This window comes from Macaca mulatta, chromosome 8 (genome assembly GCF_049350105.2).
Source record: "Macaca mulatta isolate MMU2019108-1 chromosome 8, T2T-MMU8v2.0, whole genome shotgun sequence".
Classification (NCBI taxonomy): Eukaryota; Metazoa; Chordata; class Mammalia; order Primates; family Cercopithecidae; genus Macaca; species Macaca mulatta.
The window spans coordinates 110,377,195-110,396,752 of record NC_133413.1 but is presented as its reverse complement, the minus strand read 5'-3'; the positions used below and the strand labels follow the sequence as shown (position 1 = coordinate 110,396,752).

At 38.1% G+C, this 19,558-nt stretch overlaps 2 protein-coding genes across 3 annotated transcripts in view; both read left to right on the top strand.

The window, feature by feature from the left end:
- RGS22 (regulator of G protein signaling 22) overlaps positions 1-19,558 on the top strand; it is a 153,368-nt gene that overhangs the window by 58,675 nt on the left and 75,135 nt on the right. For both annotated transcript variants that reach the window (XM_015145781.3, XM_001096690.5), the window contains exons 11-14: positions 1,289-1,422; positions 6,871-6,985; positions 8,757-8,882; positions 9,798-9,899. In XM_015145781.3, the coding sequence (XP_015001267.2) occupies positions 1,289-1,422; positions 6,871-6,985; positions 8,757-8,882; positions 9,798-9,899 (477 nt within the window). The remainder of the gene's footprint in view (positions 1-1,288; positions 1,423-6,870; positions 6,986-8,756; positions 8,883-9,797; positions 9,900-19,558) is intronic.
- Positions 4,894-19,558, top strand: part of COX6C (cytochrome c oxidase subunit 6C) — a 161,035-nt gene continuing 146,370 nt past the window's right edge. The window contains exon 1 of the mRNA XM_077942238.1: positions 4,894-4,909. The gene's annotated coding sequence lies outside the window, so the exon portion shown is untranslated. The remainder of the gene's footprint in view (positions 4,910-19,558) is intronic.

Below are 19,558 nucleotides of genomic sequence, written 5' to 3'. Positions count from 1 at the left end.
CTTTTTCATCCTGTAAATATGACTCTGCCCATTAAAGACCAACTCTCCTTTTTCCCATCCCCACAGACCCTGGTAACCACCACTCTACTTTCTGTTTCTATAAATTTGGCTACTTTTGTATTATCTACTTTAAATAATAAGCTCAGCCTCCTGTGGTAACTCTCATTTACAGAGTGTTGTTTAATGTCATGCTGTGTTCTGAATTACTAAAACAGATGTAAGCCCTATATGGGAAGTTATATATAGAATATACTTGTTATTAATTTTCTTTATAGAATTCTTAAAAATTATTAGTAGTTATTACATAGAGTATATATAAGGCTTTATTGTTTGTTCTGGATAATAAAATATTATAAGTATATTCCTTGCTTTCTTGCAATGTATATAATATTCTAATGGAAGTTGACATATTAGAAAAGTTTTGTATGTTTGTTTTTGAAATTATAAAAAATAATAAAACTACTGTAAATTTGGAAACTGGAGAAGAGACAAATCACTTCTGATCTCACCTACTTCCAGACAACTACTAACTTATTTTCTTTTAGGCTTCTGTGAATTTGTTGTTTTACTGTACTTAGACTTTTGTTTTCTGATTATCTGTTTTATCATAAGGATTTATCCATGTGTGCCATCATTTTTGTAACTACTGCTTTTAAGTATTATAGAATGCTACATTTATGTATATCCCATTCTCCATTTGGACATTTAGTTGTTTATAATTTTTTTAATCCATGCATCTCATATTCTGGATTTAAATTGTTAACTTTTACCATAAATAACTCTTTTAAGAATGGGAAAAATAACCATGAAAAAAAAATGCCCCAAAATGGAAGGAAATAGTACTGTTAAGATATAGAGCCCTTCTTATGTGGACCAAGGGTATCTTTGTTTCATTTGCCTGCCCTGTGACCGCTGACACCACCACCCCCCAAGCCCTCGCCACACATACATACATCTAGCTCTAATACCTATTCAATTATAGAAAAAAGAATAGTTTTTACAACGTTCTTTCTCCAGGAAAGAGTCTTCTTTCACAATGGTGGAAGTAAGGATATAAGCCTTTGGCTCTTCCTTTTTTATAGTCTAAATTGCTGTGTGATTCCACTTTGCTGCTTGCAAAAGTAGGAGTTGGAGAAGGAAAAAATTTCTATTCTAATGGGAAGCATTGTAGGAGGCAGAGTGAAAGAAAAAGTACTCTAGTGATCAGAATAAATTTGAGGTATAGGTGCGAGCTGTGCTTTTTTCTCTCTCTTATTTTCATTTTGCTCATTATGTTACCATCTTTTAGAAAGAAGAATTCAGCTTATCGCAACCTCCCAAGTCTTCCAATAAATCACCTGGAGTAAAATCAGCAACTCAAAAGCCCTGGAAGAGTGCACTTTTGTATCCAGATTCTTCTAAGGATCATGTGATTGAGAAAGGGTAGGTGCAACTTTTTGTATCAAGTGCTTTTCTGCAATACTAAGATTTTTAGAGAATTTAAAAACTAAACAAAAATTAAAAACTAGTACTTTGATATTTTTACATGGGTTCTTAATTTTCAGTGATATGTATTAGAGGCTTATACTTTGCATGAGTACTCTAAATTAGGAGTAGAGTTCCAGATGTTAGTAATTCTCAAGGAGATCGATGCCTCTGATCTCCAGCTTCTCAAGACTTCTCTGAGAAGATTGTCCTCTAATTCTTTTTTGGCTCTATTCAATAATTCTATAGTTCTCAAATTTGAGAACTTATAAGACTCTCAAGAATATTGTCATTGTTACTGACCGGACATGGTGGCTCAGGGCTGTAATCCCAGCATTTTGGAGGCCAAGGCAAGTAGATTGCTTGAGCCTAGGAGCTTGAGACCAGCCTAGGTAATATAGTAAAATCATATCTACAAAACATTTAAAAGATTAGCCGAGTGTAGTAGCATGTGCCCGTAGTATCAGCTACTTGGAAGGCTGAGGGATGAGAATCACTTGAACCCGGGAGGCAGCGGTTGCAGTGAGCCCAGATCGTGCCACTGCACTGCACTCCAGCCTGGGTGACAGATTGAGATTCCATCTAAAAAAAAAAAAAAAGAGGGATGAAGGGTTTACCAGTGTCTTTGACTCTCATAAGCAAACCCTCAGGAAAAAGCAGCCTCAAATGCCAAAATCACCTCTGTGAATTCTCTGGGTTTTGGCTCAGTTATTCTTGACTACATTGTTAGCACTCAGATGCCTTTAAGCAGATTTATTTTTGTAAGTTTTTTCGGCTTATCTAGTTGCCTTCTACCTGAGGTTGATCCAAATCACCTTCTCTGCCATTTCCAAAAGTAGCAGTTAATGAGCTTTTGTGGCATTGAAACTTTGCTTGCACTGTATAAATTAATTCTTTTTTCAAAAAATTGCAACAGTGTTCTGAAGGCACATGTATCTGTTAATTCTTACTGCATCCCCATGAAGAAGCCATTATCATCATTTTTCAAGTGATAAAACAAGTTAAAAGACATATAGGCAGGAGTTGACAGAAAAGCTGAATTTTGAAAACTATACATTGTTATGGCTAGAGTATCGAGTATTACAGTGAAAAAGTAGGAGATGAGCTGAAAAGATAAGTGAGGTTCAGAATGTGAAATTTCTTATCTGTCATATTAAATAATCGAGATTATTCTCTATGAACTCAAGAACAACTGGAGGGTTTTGTGTGTGTAATTTACTGAAATTGTCTTATTCTTAAAAATTAGAAATATAAACATAGTACAAAAATAGTGGCATGCTATACACTTGTTTAGTGCCTTGTTTTTTCATTTTAAATTTTCATTAAATTATCTTAGATTTTTTTCCATAGCAGTGATTGTGCTATAGCAATAGATATACCGTAATCTACTTTGATTCTTATTCTTGTCAACTTGCCTCCTCCTATGTCTGCTTCTTTCATTTTATACCATACTTTGCATTTGTACTCTATTGATGGACATGACATTGTTTCTATTTTTTTCTGTTACAAACAGTGTTATAGTGGATATTCTTATACATTGCTCTATTTCATATATATATATATATGTCCCCGTAAGGAAAGCATTGCCTTCATTTTTCAGGTGATGAAACAAGTGAAAAGACATACAGGCATGAGTTGAGAGAAAAGTTGAATTATTCAACATTAATTCAACAATTAATATTTGTTGAATATATATATAATATTTCATATATATGATAATTTCCTAAAAGAATTTTTGAGTCAAAGCTCATGTGCTTTTTAAATTTTGCTAGATAATATAAAATATCATTGGAGTTATAACAACTTATACTTCCTTCAGCATATATGAGTGCCTTTTTTTAACCATTCCTTTCCCAACTTAGTGTGCATTATCCTTGCTAAACAGATATATTTTAAAAACAGTATTTCTTATTTTGACTGAAGTTGAACATTTTTAAATATGTTTAAGAACTACTTCTACTTTATTTTCTGTGAATTTGTTATTCTCAGAAGGAGGAAAAGCAGGACTGGAGGAGGCAGATGATTTTAATTTGGCATGCTTCCTAGGTGAATGCTCCAGTGTATAGTACAGTATCAGGCACATAGTATGTGTTCAATTAATATTTGTTGAATGAAGGAATATAGAGCCTAAGGTATTCTTTTGTTTTGTTTTGTTTTTTGGAGTTGTCTTACTCTCTTGCCCAGACCAGAGTGCTATGGTGTTGAACTCCTGGGCTCAAGTCATCCTCCCACCTCAGCCTCGCAAGTAGCTAGGACTACAGGTGTGTGCCACCATGCCTGACTGATTTTTTTTTCATAGAGCTGGGTTCTCACAATGTTGCCCAGGCTGGTCTGGCCTCAAGCAATCCTCCTACCTCCCAAAATGCTGGGATTACAGGCATGAGCCACCAAGCCCAGCCAGTACTCCAGGGATGAGATGAAACTATATTGGGTTTCAGTTTCTCTACATCCGAATTTTTTGTGTGTTGACAATGTGAATTTTATCTAAATAAAAAATGTAAAACTACATTAGGATATACATTGGGATATACATATTCAAAACAGTTGAAATATAGGTTTGGAGCCCAGGAGACAGATCAATTACAAGTAGAAAATTGAGGAAGCATTACACTTTAGTGGATAGTTGAAGCTGTGGGCATGGATGAGATGATCATGAGAGAGAGAAAGAGCAGTATATAATGAGACCTAAGTTATCAAGGTTTATAGTAAAGGCAGAGAATAAGGAACTTGAAGAGAAGACCAAGAAAGGGTAATCTGGGGGAAAAAAAAAGGGGGGGTAATCTGAGGGATGGGAGATGTACAAATAAGGAAAGAGTGGTGTCATAGAAGCCAAGGGAAGGAAGAATTTTAGGCTGGAAATGGTGGCTCATGCCTGTAATTCCAGCACTTTGGGAGGCCAAAGTGGGTGGATCACTTGAGGTTAGGAGTTTGAGACCGGCCTGGCCAACATGGTAAAACCCCGTCTCTACTAAATATACAAAAATTAGCCAGGCATGGTGGCTTGCACCCTGTAATCCCAGCTACTCGGGAGGCTGATGCAGAATACATTTAACCCAGGAGGCAGAGGTTGCGGTGAGCCCAGATTGTGCCACTGCACTCCAGCCTGGGCGACAGAGTGAGGCTCTCAAACAAAAAAAAAACGAAACAAACAAAAAAAAACCCAAACAAACAAAAAACCAGAATGAGCAGAATGAGTTGGGAAGTGTCCCCTCCCTCTTCTAATTTTGTAAGAATTTGGGAAGAACTGCATATTGGTTCTTCTTTAAGTACTTGATAGAGTTCACCAGTGAAGGCTTTTGGACTCAGCCCTTTTATTTGTGTGGGGTGATATCATATTATTGATTTAATCTCTACTTGCTATAGGTCTATTCAGGTTTTCTTTCTTTTTGAGTAATTTTTGGTAATTTGTGTCTCTTTAGGAAATTTCTGTAAGGTTGGTATTGAGGTATCCTCTTTTATTCGTGATTTAAGTAATTTGAGTCCTCTCTTTTTCTTGGTTAGTCTAGCTAAATATTTTTGTTTGTTTGTTTGTTTTTCGTGTTTTTTTTTTTTTTGAGACAGAGTCTCACTCTGCCTAGCCTGGAGTGCAGTGGCACAACCTTGGCTCACTGTAACCTCCACCTCATGAGTTCAAGTGATTCTCCTGCCTCAGCCTCCTGAGTAGCTGGGATTACAGGTGCCCGCCCCCACCTCCGGCTCATTTTTGTATTTTTAGTAGAGACGGGGTTTCACCATGTTGACCAGGCTGGTCTCGAACTTCTGACCTCAAGTGATCCTTCCACCTCGGGCTCCGAAGTGTTGGGATTACAGGCGTGAGCCACCGTGCCCAGCCGCTAACAGTTTTTCTTGGTTAGTCTAGCTAAAGGTTTTTGTTCTCATGAGAAAGAGTATTTTTAAAGTGAAGACTTGAGACTGTTGATATGCATAGAATAGAATCCAGAGGAAATGAAGAAGCTGATGATATATGAGAAAAAATGAAGGTCTCCATATTCAAAGGAGAATAGAGGGACAGGTTCAAGAGCCAAGGGAATGAGATTAACCATGGTCAGGAGGTGGGGCGCTTCTTCCTGAGACAACATGGAAAGAAGTAAGGATGGGTACAGGTGGATATGTTTGTTGTTCATATCAAGAATGCTTTCAGCTGCCAATACCAGAAACCTAACTAACAATGGCTTAGATGAATTGACCTAATTTTTCTCACATAACAAGAAATCCCATGATAGGCAACTGTCAGTGTTGGTACAATAGATCAGAAAGATTAGGGCCTGAATCCTTGTGATGCTCTTGGCCTTTCCCTCATGGTCAGCAGTATTGTAGGTCCTAATATCAGGCTTTCAAGTCAGAGTGGAGGAGGAAGGGCAATTTCCATTAACCCTCTCCCTCTTGTCAGGAAAGCAAGCTTCTCAGAAGCTCCCTAGCACATTTCATTTTGTATCTCATTAGTCACAACTGTGTCTCATGGCTATGTCTCGCTGCAAGGGAGTCTTAGAAAGTTAATGTTTAGCTTTTTCAGAATCTCAGTGGTACTGTATATAGAAGCATGCCATTCTGCTACATGAGGAAATGGAAACTGAAGCATGTTGTACATACGTTTTGTGTGAGAAGAAACTGCAAGGTAATCTGCTGATGGAGTGGAGTAGAGGTATATTGGCAAGGTAGAATAGGCATGTTTTATGGAGCAAGAAAATAAGGCTTTAGAATAATTACAGCGTGGATGTGGGAGAGGGAGCTGGATAAAAAAATAGAAAAAGATAATGTCCAAAGTCATTAGTCTAACTCCAAAGTCTTCCATTATTTCACCCCAAACTAATCTATATAATTCCCTATGAATCTCACCTCTGTGAGGATTAAATATTATAATATGAATTATATCTAGCACAGTGTTTGGTATGTAGTATATAATGTTCACTTTTTAGTGTTAGTGTCTTCTTGCCCTAAGCAAATTATCTTTGCTGCCTTTTAAACAAGGATTTCCATACCCACCTTCATTTATTGCTCACTATTTTCCTATCTAAAGAGCCCTTCTAAAACACATTAAAGTTTTTTTGAATTTTATTAAAACACAAATATTTTATTTTTAAATTACTAATATAGGTTGAAGGAATTTCTCATTCTTGCCCTCTCAAAATATTTATTATCCATCCCAGTCATTTGGCATCTATAATAAACCCTCTTGAATTCATCTAACCAGTAGTTATTTTGAGAATTGTCTTCCTATATAACTATGACTCATTCTCTGAACCACCACTTCAGGGCTAGAACGATGTTTATCCTTTTATTCCTGAGTCACATTGCTCAGAAGTACTCTTAAGATTTGGTGCTATGTATACCAAAAGTGCTCAGAATTTGTTTGTTGATCAGTTAGTTCTCATTCTTATAATTTTAGTTCTCATCCTTATAATTTAGGTCAAAGCACGTATCAGAAAGCAGCAACGTCATTCACTTAACATCTTTTACTGACATTTCCGAATGTCTCAAGCCCCAGCTGGATAGAAGATACGCTTATACAGAAGAACCTAAGGTGAGTATTTTGAGGACTCATAAATATTTTGAGGACTCATAAAATATGAGTCCTCATATTTTGAGGACTGAATAAACCTGATTGTTCATTTAACTGATCAATATCTCCTGATTTTAGAGAATTTGTATTGATTTATCATAATATTTTATCTTTACTAAGCAATACATTTGATTTTTTTCCTTGCCATAGGATTTTTACACAAATATTTCCTCTGTGTTTTCCTTTTGTAGTACCATGGTTCTATATACTGCATTGATAACTGTTTTCAACGACAATGGTGTTCTGGTTTTGGTATGATGACACTTGAAAGAAAAATAGTATTTGATATTACGTTTTAGAAGCCTATAATTTTTTTTTTTGAGACAGAGTCTTGCTCTGTTGCCCAGGCTGTAGTGCTGTGGCATGGTCTTGGCTCACTACAATCTCCACCTCCCTGGTTCAAACAATTCCCTGCCTCAGCTTCCCAAGTAGCTAGGACTATAGGCGCATGGCACCACACCCTGCTAATTTTTTTTTGTATTTTCAGTAGAGATGGGGTTTCACCATGTTGCCCAGACTGGTCTCAAACTCCTGACCTCAGGCAATCTGCTCGCCTCGCCCTCCCAAAATGCTGGGATTACAGGCATGAGCCACCACATCTGGCCGAAGCCTAGAATTTTTAAAGGGCAGGGTGTTTCCACAGTACAGCTACCCTGATAATGTGGATTTAATGCACTAGTTCTAGAGGAAAACTTCACATTCCCTAAGAATTATACTTTAGGTAGAAACCTTGGCAGTCCTAATACAGTCTGAACACTTAGCTATAATTTTGCATAACTATTTATTTTATTCTATGCTAATGGTACCCCATTTCTTTTAATTAGTTTTTTTTTTCCTACTAAAATAATGATTTTTTTTGTTTGTTTGTTTGGAATGCTGATAGTTAAACATAGTAAAACATTAAATTCTCACTTCAGAATTTGTTTAGCAGGCAGATAGAGAGGTGGAGAAATGGAGAGGCAGTAGGACAAAAAAAGAGTGAGAACCTTACTTAAACCCTAAATTTTTTGTACCATTATTGTCTTATTACAAAGAAGTAGTCTATGAGTTCTGTAAAACAAATAGCAAAGAGTTAAACTGAATAGTAGATGCCCTTTCATATTCTAAAGTCACTCCTGTGCTTGGAGAAATAGCCAACTTTCTGTGTTTCAAAAATTGTATGAGGGTTGCCAGTGCTGTTGGCAGAGAAGCCTATAAACAGCAAAATTTTATGAGAACTTATACTGCCATTTACACTGTGCAGGCCATGACCTACACAGGGTGAGACTGTCCAAGAGGGACCCCCTAAGGATAGTTAATGAGCTGCACCAAGAGGCCTTAGAGATAGTTCTCATCATAACCCTCTGTAGCTATAATAGCAGCACTTCAAGGCTAAAATAACATTCAATATGTATGAAAGAGGCCACCAGCAGGATTTGGAATACTCCTAAAATGGTCTTACTTTGCCTGAAACATGAAAATAATTGAAGCTGGGAAGTTGTTTCAACATTAAGTTTAAAATCAGATTGGTTTATAATAGAATATATTCTGTGACTATAGTTGGGCTCCACAAATGAATGTTATATGACTCTCAAATGCAAACATACTGCATTAATTACATATATGGTACAAAAATAAAATAGTCCAGTGGGAAAATGACAGCATGGTAGAGTTTATGAAATCCTGTTGTGTAATGCCATAAAAAAATTACTGTGTTTTTGGGTGGATAATAGACTTCTGTTTTGTTATGTAGGTTAAAACCGTGTCAGATGTTGGTGCCTTGGGAGGATTTGACATGGAAAATTTGTTGCAATCTTTGTATGTAGAAAACAGAGCTGGATTCTTCTTTACTAAATTCTGCGAGCATTCAGGAAACAAGGTATAAAAGAATTATTTAAAATTTAATTTTATAATTTTACTTCATTTAAAAATAAGAGACATCGAAATAAGTGCTCACATAATTATATTTGATGTTAAAATTCTCATCTGTGATAAGAAAATTCACATTTAATATTTAGTAAATATTTAAGCATCTCAATTATAATTATTTTGTTCATCCTACAATTACAATGAATGGTGGCAAAATTATTTCCAGTTGATTTTTCAAAATTAAAAAAAAAAAATCAGTCTTATTTTGTGAAAATGAAAAGTATTGGCCAGGTGCGGTGGCTCATGCTTGTAATCCCAGCACTTTGGGAGGCCGAGGCAGATGGATCATTTTAGGTCAAGAGTTCGAGACCAGCCTGGCCAACACGGTGAAACCCCATCTCTACTAAAATACAAAAATTAGCTGGGCGTGGTAATGCATGCCTGTAATCCCAGCTACTCGGGAGGCTGAGGTGGGAGAATCTCTTGAGCCTGGAGGTGGTTGTTGCGGTGAGCCGAGATCACATCCCTGCACTCCAGTCTGGGTGAGAGAGTGAGACCCCGTTTCAAAAGAAAAAAAAAGTATTTAACTGGTTCATTTACTAGAGTAATGTTTGGTTCTGCAGTAATATACATTGCCCATATATATCAAAATACGTGGTTACTCCTTAACTGTTAACTAGAATATTTACTATTTTAATGACTAATTATGTGAGAGGCATACATACAAAAATATAATCTTCCAGCAACAATATCAGTAAATATTTTGTGTGTTGCCAGTTTGTGATAGAAGATTAAAACCATCTTAAATGGAACCTGATTTATGGTAACAGCAAGGAGCTAAACAGTTACTTATATTTGAAATTAGAGCTTTGTAAGAGTTTTAATAATTAGGTGGTAATAATTTATGTACTTTTTCCATCTGTAGTTGTGGAAGAACAGCGTGTACTTTTGGTTTGACCTGCAGGCTTATCATCAGCTTTTCTACCAGGAAACACTTCAGCCTTTTAAAGTATGCAAGCAAGCACAAGTACGTAGTAAATAATACTGGTTCGATGTGAAGCACTAAGTACACAGAGAAATGAATATTGTGTCCAGTCCCAAACAAGAGATATCTGGGATCGCAGGCAAAAAGGCAGCAATTAAATTGTTGCCATGGGATTACTTTATTTAAATGTCAGCAGAATATTATTTTATAATATGATTTGTGAGTTTTCAGTTTTCTCTCTTTTATTTGGTTTGCTCTATTTTCTCTTGCCAACTACTTGTTCTTCTGACAAAGAACGTCTCTCTCTTTTTTTTTTTTTTTTCTAATTTATACCTTTTTGGTTTGGTTGTGAGTGATTTAAAAGAAAACCCTGAGAATGGACATGTAATGGATCACTGAAGTGATTGGGAGCAGAGACATTGACCAACGTTGCTCTCTGAGCTTCCTGCAGATATCAGCTGTTGGACATACTAGGCTGTTGACTTGGTATGAGCAGGAAAAGATGTTGACTGAGTATGCAGTGCAAGCCCCATGTAGTTGTTCAGGCTTCAGTTCTGCATGGCGTAGGAGACAGACACTCAGGGAGTAGAGGAAAGAATGTTTCAAGACCACCCTGAAGCCAAATAGAGGAGGAAAGAAAAAAAAAAAATAGACGGGGAAGAACAGAGGATTCTCTGTAAAAGGAGACAGAGAAAATAGCCTCTTTTGTGGGGAAGAAGGAAAGGGAACAGAATTGTGACTCAAGCTGACTTATTTTCGCAGTTTTTTATTTTCAGGCTCTTCTGTTCTTTTTTGGAGACGGCTCTCCAAGCCTAGAAAAGTGCTAATCACTTCTATATCTGTTCACCGCTTAAGTGATTCTTACAATCCAGAATAACTGCATTCCAGAGGACCTCCCCCTGAACAATGCTAAGGAAACTAGCTTCATCATTTTATTTATTATCTTATCATCTTATTTGATGTATCATAGTGTACCGCTGAATGTTCAAAGTTACTTCCCCCACCCTGACTCTGGCATTAGTAACTATACTTTGTAAATCATCTGACAAAGTTTTGTACTTTTTACTGTGAGAATAAGGACTTCAGCTCCTACATAGCCCATATCTGTCTCCATGAAATCATGAAATTATATCTAATTTACTAGCACCATTTCTGAGACCACACAGTTGACTGTTCTGTTTGTTAATCCTTTGCCTGTAATTCTCTATTTATCCTCCTCCTCCTAACCTATTGCCCCTGTCTGTTCAAGTACAATGCATTACTTTTTTATGTTTTCACTACTACAAAGAGTATTCCTCCAAAAATCATCAGCTGCCCAATTAAGTGAGTTTTTTCCTTAATAATTTTCATATTTCCATGACCTTGTAAAAGAGAAAATTCAATTTGAGCTTGGTTTACTTGTTAATTATTAGTAATAAATGATTGTAAAACCACACAGTTTTGGTTACTTGAAGGTGGATGATTCTGTTTTGGGATTTTCAAGGTCTATAAGGTTTTTATCTTTTCCTAGGTTCTCTTTTGGATAATTAAAGCAGAGTGAGAGGAAAACAATGGAGACATTTGCTTTTAGGAATGAAGAAAGATAAAAGAAGCAAATCTATGGATTTTTTGTTTTGTTTTGTTTTGTTTTTACATACTTGCTCTTTGCATCTATAGTTATTTTACTTTGTCTTACTTTTTTATTTATTTACATTTTTAGAGACAGGATCTTGCCTTGACACCCAGGCTGGAGTGTAGTGGAGGGATCATAGCTCACTGCAGCCTTGAACTCTTGGGTTCAAGGGATCCTGCTGCCTCAGCCTAAGTGCTGGGGTTACAGGCCTGCACCATCGTGCCCAACTTTATTTTTCTGGTTAGAGAAGCAATTGTCTAAATTGATTTAGGTTTTAATTATCCCAGGTTTCTGTGACTTCAGATACAAGAACTGCCTGTAGTACTATAATCCTAGAGATTCATTTTATGGTATGAAATGCTATTTGTTTCTTTATAATAGATACATGATTCTCTTCAGGGGTAAATTTACAGTTTAGATGTTTGGATTGATAATGCCAATGGCAGAATACAATAAACTAGACTGCGTTAAAATTGCTATGGGCCTGGTGTGATGGCTCATGCCTGTAATCCCAGTACTTGGGCAAGCTGAGGCAGGAGGATTGCTTGAGCCCAGGAGTTCAAGGCCAGCTTGGACAACAAAGTCAGACCGCATATCTATAAAAAATTTAAAAAGTAGCCAGGCATAGTGATGTGCACCTGTAGTCGTAGGTACTGGAGAGGCTGAGGTGGGAGGATCGCTTGAGCCCAGGAGTTCGAGGCTGCAGTAAGCTATGATTACACCATCACACTCCAGTCTGGGGGGCAGAACAAAACCCTGACTCAAAATAAATAGATAAAGTTTCTATGAACTTGATTTTATATTGTTTTCAAATATCTGCCAAGTTGTATGCTAGGAGACCGAGATTGGATTTCAAGAGACTTACATGATTTTCTATACATAAACCCTGACATTTTATTGCCCCATGAAATATTACAGAAATATCTTTATTCAGGCTAGATGGGGAAGGGCATATCAGTAACAGTGATTAGCATGACTAAAGAGTCCAAGAGTTTGAAGTAGTGTCTTGGGTACACCCTGAATATTTTACCACATGGCTTCAAAATAGACTAGTACACAGTTGGAAACCAATTTAAATGGTGTTGGCAAGGATAAAGGGAATCACCACCATAGTGTAGAGATATCTTTGACCCTAGCAACAGCTTGCCAAGGAACAATATACCACTGCTAAGATTTGGAGACTAGATTGTTCCTATAGACAGTTCTACAGTTGTTTTATTTTTTAATTTGGAGACTTTTCTTTTATTTCAATTTTATTTTTTCTTTTAAAAATTTTTTATTATATTTTAAGTTCTAGGGTACATGTGCACAATGTGCAGGTTTGTTCCACAGGTCTATGTGTGTCATGTTGGTTTGCTGCACCCATCAATTAATCATTTACATTAGGTATTTATCCTAATGCTATCCCTCCCCCAGGCCCCCACCCCCTGACAGGCCCCAGCGTGTGATGTTCCCTGCCCTGTGTCCAGGTGTTCTCATTGTTCAATTCCCACCTGTGACTGAGAACATGCGGTGTTTGGTTTTCTGTCCTTGTGATAGTTTGCTGAGAATGATGGTTTCCAGCTTCATCCATGTCCCTACAAAGGGCATGAACTCATCCTTTTTTATGGCTGCATAGTGTTCCATGGTGTATATGTGCCACATTTTCTTAATCCAGTCTATCATTGATGGACATTTGGGTTGGTTCCAAGTCTTTGCTATTGGGAATAGTGCCGCAATAAACATACGTGTGCATGTGTCTTTATAGCAGCATGATTTAAAATCCACTGGGTATATACCCAGTAATGGGATCACTGGGTCAATGGTATGTCTGGTTCTAGATCCTTGAGGAATCGCCACACTGTCCTCCACAATGGTATAACTAATTTACACTCCTACCAACAGTGTAAAAGTGTTCCTATTTCTCCACATCCTCTCCAGCACCTGTTGTTTCCTGACTTTTTAATGATCGCCATTCTAACTGGTGTGAGATGGTATCTCATTGTGGTTTTGATTTGCATTTCTCTGATGACTAGTGATGATGAGCATTTTTTCATGTGTCTGTTGCCTGCGTAGATGTCTTCTTTTGAGAAGTGTCTGTTCATATCCTTTGCCCACTTTTTGATGGGGTTTTCTTTTCTTATAAATTTGTTTGAGCTCTTTGTGGATTCTGCATATTAGTCCTTTGTCAGATGGGTAGATTGCAAATATTTTCTCCCATTCTGTAGGTTGCCTGTTCACTCTGGTGGTAGTTTCTTTTGCTGTGCAGAAGCTCTTCAGTTTAATTAAATCCCACTTGTCTATTTTGGCTTTTGTTACCATTGCTTTTGGTGTTTTAGTCATGAAGTCCTTCCCCATGCCTATGTCCTGAATGGTATTGCATATGTTTTCTTCTAGGGTTTTTATGGTTTTACGTCTAACATTTAAGTCTTTAATCCATCTTGAATTAATTTTTGTATGAGGTGTAAGGAGGGGATCCAGTTTCAGCTTTCTATATGGCTCGCCAGTTTTCCCAGCACCATTTATTAAATAGGGAATCCTTTCCCCATTTCTTGTTTTTGTCAGGTTTGTCAAAGATCAGATGGTTGTAGATGTGTGGTGTTATTTCTGAGACCTCTGTTCTGTTCCATTTGTCTATATCTCTGTTTTGGTACCAGTATCATGCTGTTTTTGGTTACTGTAGACTTGTTCTATAGTTTGAAGTCAGGTAACGTGATGCCTCCAGTTTTGTTCTTTTGGTTTAGGATTGTCTTGGCAAAGTGGGCTCTCTTTTGGTTCCATATGAACTTTAAAGTAGTTTTTTCCAATTCTGTGAAGAAAGTCATTGGTAGCTTGATGAGGTTGGCATTGGACAGTATGGGCATTTTCATGATATTGATTCTTCCTATCCATGAGCATAGAATGTTCTTCCATTTGTTTGGGTCCTCTTTTATTTCATTGAGCAGTGGTTTGTAGTTCTCCTTGCAGAGGTCCTTCACATCCCTTGTAAGTTGGATTCCTAGGTATTTTATTCTCTTTGTAGCAATTGTGAATGGGAATTCACTCATGATTTGGCTCTCTGTCCATTGTTGGGGTATAGGAATGCTTGTGATTATTGCACATTGATTTTGTATCCTGAGACTTTGCTGAAGTTGCTTATCAGCTTAAGGAGATTTGGGGCTGAGACGATGGGGTTTTCTAAATATACAATCATATCATCTGCAAACAGGGACAATTATACTTCCTCTTTTCCTAATTGAATACCCTTTATTTCTTTCTCTTGCCTACTGCCCTTGCCAGAACTTCCAACACTATGTTGAGTAGGAGTGGTGAGAGGGGGCATACTTGTCTCGTACTCGTTTTCAAAGGGAAAGCTTCCAGTTTTTGCCCATACAGTATAATATTGGCTGTGGGTTTGTCATAAATAGCTCTTATTATTTTGAGATACATTCTATCAATACCTAGTTTTTTGAGAGTTTTTAGCATGAAGGGCTGTTGAATTTTGTCAAAGGCCTTTTCTGAATCTATTGAGGTAATCATCTGGTTTTTGTCATTGGTTCTGTTTATGTGATGGATTACACTTATTGATTTGCACATGTTGAACCAGTCTTGCATCCCATGGATGAAGCAGACTCGTTCGTGGTGGATAAACTTTTTGATGTACTACTGGATTTGATTTGCCAGTATTTTATTGAGGATTTTCGCATCGATGTTCATCAGGGATATTGGTCTAAAATTCTCTTTTTTTTTGTTGTATCTCTGCCAGGATTTGGTATCAGGATGATGCTGGCCTCATGAAATGAGTTAGGGAAGGATTCCCTCTTTTTATATTGTTTGGAATAGTTTCAGAAGGAATGGTGCCAGCTCCTCCTTGTACCTCTGGTAGAATTTGACTGTGAATCTGCCTGGTCCTGGACTCTTTTTTTGGTTTGTAGGCTATTAATTACTGCCTCAATTTCAGAGCCTGTTATTGGTCTATTCAGAGATTCAACTCTTCCTGGTTTAGTCTTGGGAATGTGTATGTGTCCAGGAATTTATCCATGTCTTCTAGATTTTCTAGTTTATTTGTGTAGAGGTGTTTATAGTATTCTCTCATGGTAGTTTGTATTTCTGTGGGATCAGCGGTGATATCCCCTTTATTATTTTTTATTGCATCTATTTGATCTGTCTTTTATTCTTTATTAGTCTTGCTAGCAGTCTATCAATTTTGTTGATCTTTTCAAAAAACCAGCTCCTGGATTCATTGATTTTTTTGAAGGGTTTTTGTGTCTCTATCTTCTTCAGTTCTGCTGTGATCTTAGTTATTTCTTGTCTTCTGCTAGCTTGTGAATTTGTTTGCTCTTGCTTCTCTAGTTCTTTTAATTGTGATGTTAGGGTGTCAATTTTAGATCTTTGCTGCTTTCTCTTGTGGGCATTTAGTGCTATAAATTTCCCTCTACACACTGTTTTAAATGTGTCCCTGAGATTCTGGTATGTTGTGTCTTTGTTCTCATTGGTTTGAAAGAACATCTTTATTTCTGCCTTCATTTTGTTATTTACCCAGTAGTCACTCAGGAGCAGGTTGCTCAGTTTCCATGCAGTTGTGTGGTTTTGAGTGAGTTTCTTAATCCTGAGTTCTAATTTGATTGCACTGTGGTCTGAGAGACAGTTTATTGTAATTTCTGTTCTTTTGTATTTGCTGAGGAGCATTTGAGTTCCAATTAGGTGGTCAGTTTTAGAATAAGTGCGATGTGGTGCTGAGAAGAATGTATATTCTGTTGATTTGGGGTGGAGAGTTCTGTAGATGTCTATTAGGTCCGCTTGGTGCAGAGCTGAGTTCAAGTCCTGGATATCTTTGTTAACCTTCTCTGTCGCTGATCTGTCTAATGTTGACAGTGGGGTGTTAAAGTCTCCCATTATTATTGTGTGGGAGTCTGGGTTTCTTTGTAGGTCTCTAAGGACTTGCTTTATGAATCTGGGTGCTCCTGTATTGGGTGCATATATATTTAGGATAGTTAGCTCTTCTTGTTGAATTGATCCTTTTACTATTATGTAATGGCCTTCTTTGTCTCTTTTGATCTTTGTTGGTTTAAAGTCTGTTTTATCAGAGACTAGGATACCCCTGCCTTTTTTGCTTTCCATTTGCTTGATAGATCTTCCTCCATCCCTTTATTTTGAGACTATATGTGTCTCTGCATGTGAGATGGGTCTCCTGAATACAGCACACTGATGGATCTTGACTCTTTATCCAATTTGCCAGTCTGTGTCTTTTAATTGGGGCATTTAGCCCATTTACATTTAAGGTTATTATTGTTATGTGTGAATTTGATCCTGTCATTATGATGTTAGCTGGTTATTTTGCTCATTAGTTGATGCAGTTTCTTCCTAGCATCGATGGTCTTTACAATTTGGCATGTTTTTGCAGTGACTGGTACTGGTTGTTTCTTTCCATGTTTAGTGCTTCCTTCAGGAGCTCTTGTCAGGCAGGCCGGGTGGTAACAAAATCTCTTAGCATTTGCTTGTCTGTAAAGGAATTTATTTCTCCTTCACTTATGAAGCTTAGTTTGGCTGGATATGAAATTCTGGGTTTAAAATTCTTTTCTTTAAGAATGTTGAATATTAGCCCCCACTCTCTTCTGGCTTCTAGTGTTTCTGCCAAGAGTTCTGCAGTTTTTTTTGACATTACATACTTGCTTCAGTGAGAGGGCACTACTAGAGAATGAAACAGACCTGGGGACTACTGTCTTTTGTAACTTGTGAAATCTTTCAAATAAGCTATATCCTAACAAAAATTATGCATTTAGAATCTATCACTCTCCATAGCATGCATAATGATATTTAAATAAAAATAAGTAAACGTATGAAACAAAAATTTAAACATGTTCAAGTATACACACACTCACACACACATACACACACACACACCAAATTTTAAAAATAACAAATGTAGGGGGGCAGTTCCAAGATGGCCGAGTAGGAACAGCTCCAGTCTACAGCTCCCAGCGTGAGCGACGCAGAAGACGGGTGATTTCTGCATTTCCAACTGAGGGACCAGGTTCATCTCACTTGGGCATGTCGGGCAGTGGGTGCAGGACAGTGGGTACAGCCCACCGAGCAAGAGCCGAAGCCTCACCCAGGAGCGCAAGGGGACAGGGAATTCCCTTTCCTAGCCAAGGGAAGCCGTGACAGACAGCACCTGGAAAATCGGTTCTCTCCCACCCTAATACTGTGCTTTTCCAAGGGTGTTAGCAAACAGCACACCAGGATATTATATCCCACGCCTGGCTTGGAGGGTCCCACGCCCAATGAGCCTTACTCATTGCTGGCACAGCTGTCTGAGATCTAACGGCAAGGTGGCAATGAGGCTGTGGGAGGGGCTCCCGCCATTGCTAAGGCTTAAGTAGGTAAACAAAGCGGCTGAGAAATTCAAACTGGGTGGAGCCCACCTCAGCTCAAGGAGGCCTGCCTGCCTGCCTCTGTAGACTCCACCTTTGGGGGCAGGGCATAGCCAAATAAAAGGCAGCAGAAACCCCTGCAGATTTAAATGTCTCTGTCTGACAGCTTTGAAGAGAGTAGTGGTTCTCCCAGCATGGAGTTTGAGATCTGCGAATGGACAGACTGCCTCTTCAAGTGGGTCCCTGACCCCCGAGTAGCCTAACTGGGAGGCACCTCCCAGTAGGGGCAGACTGACACCTCACACGGCCGGGTACCCCTCTGAAACGAAGCTTCCAGAGGAATGATCAGACAGCAATATTTGCTGTTCAGCAATATTCACTCTTCTGCAGCCTCTGCTGCTGATGCCTAGGCAAATGGGGTCTGGAGTGGACCTCCAGGAAACTCCAACAGACCTGCAGCTGAGAGTCCTGACTGTTAGAAGGAAAACTAACAAACAGGAAGGACATCCACACCAAAACCCCATCTGTACGTCACCAACATCAAAGACCAAAGGTAGATAAAACCACAGAGATGGGGAAAAAACAGAGCAGAAAAGCTGAAAATTCTAGAAAGCAGAATGCCTCTCCCTCTCCACAGGAACACAACTCCTTGCCAGCAATGAAACAAAACTCAACGGAGAATGACTTTGACAAGTTGAGAGAAGAAGGCTTCAGACAATCAAACTTCTCCAAGCTAAAGGATGATGTTCGAACCCATCGCAAAGAAGCTAAAAACCTTGAAAAAAGATTAGACAAATGGCTAACTAGAATAACCAATGTAGAGAAGTCCTTAAAGGACCTGATGGAGCTGAAAACCATGGCACGAGAACTACATGATGAATGCACAAGCTTCAGTAACCAATTTGATCAACCAGAAGAAAGGGTATCAGTGATTGAAGATCAAATGAATGAAATGAAGTGAGAAGAGAAGTTTAGAGAAAAAAAGAGTAAAAAGAAACGAACTAAGCCTCCAAGAAATATGGGACTATGTGAAAAGACCAAATCTACGTGTGACTGGTGTACCTGAAAGTAACAGGGAGAATGGAACCAAGTTGGAAAACACTCTGCAGGATATTATCCAGGAGAACTTCTCCAACCTGGCAAGACAGGCCAACATTCAAATTCTGGAAATACAGAGAGCAGCTCAAAGATCCTCCTCGAGAAGAGTGACCAAGACACATAATTGTCAGATTCACCAAAGTAGAAATGAAAAAAAAAATGTTAAGGGCAGCCAGAGAAAACGGTCTGGTTGCCCACATAAAAACTCTCAATAAATTTGGTATCATGGGACGTATCTCAAAATAATAAGAACTGTTTATGACAAACCCATAGCCAATATCATACTGAATGGGCAAAAACTGGATTCCCTTTGAAAACTGGCACAAGACAGGGATGCCCTCTCTCACCACTCCTGTTCAACATAGTGTTGGACATTCTGGCAAGGGCAATCAGGCAGGAGAAAGAAATAAAGGGTATTCAATTAGGAAACGAGGAAGTCAAATTGTCTCTGTTTGCAGATGGCATGATTGTATATTTAGAAAACCCCATCGTCTCAGCCCAAATCTCCTTAAGCTGATAAGCAACTTCAGCAAAGTCTCAGGATACAAAATCAATGTGCAAAAATCAGAATCATTCCTATACGCCATTAACAGACAAACAGAGAGCCAAATCATGAGTGAACTCCCATTCGCGATTGCTACAAAGAGAATAAAATACCT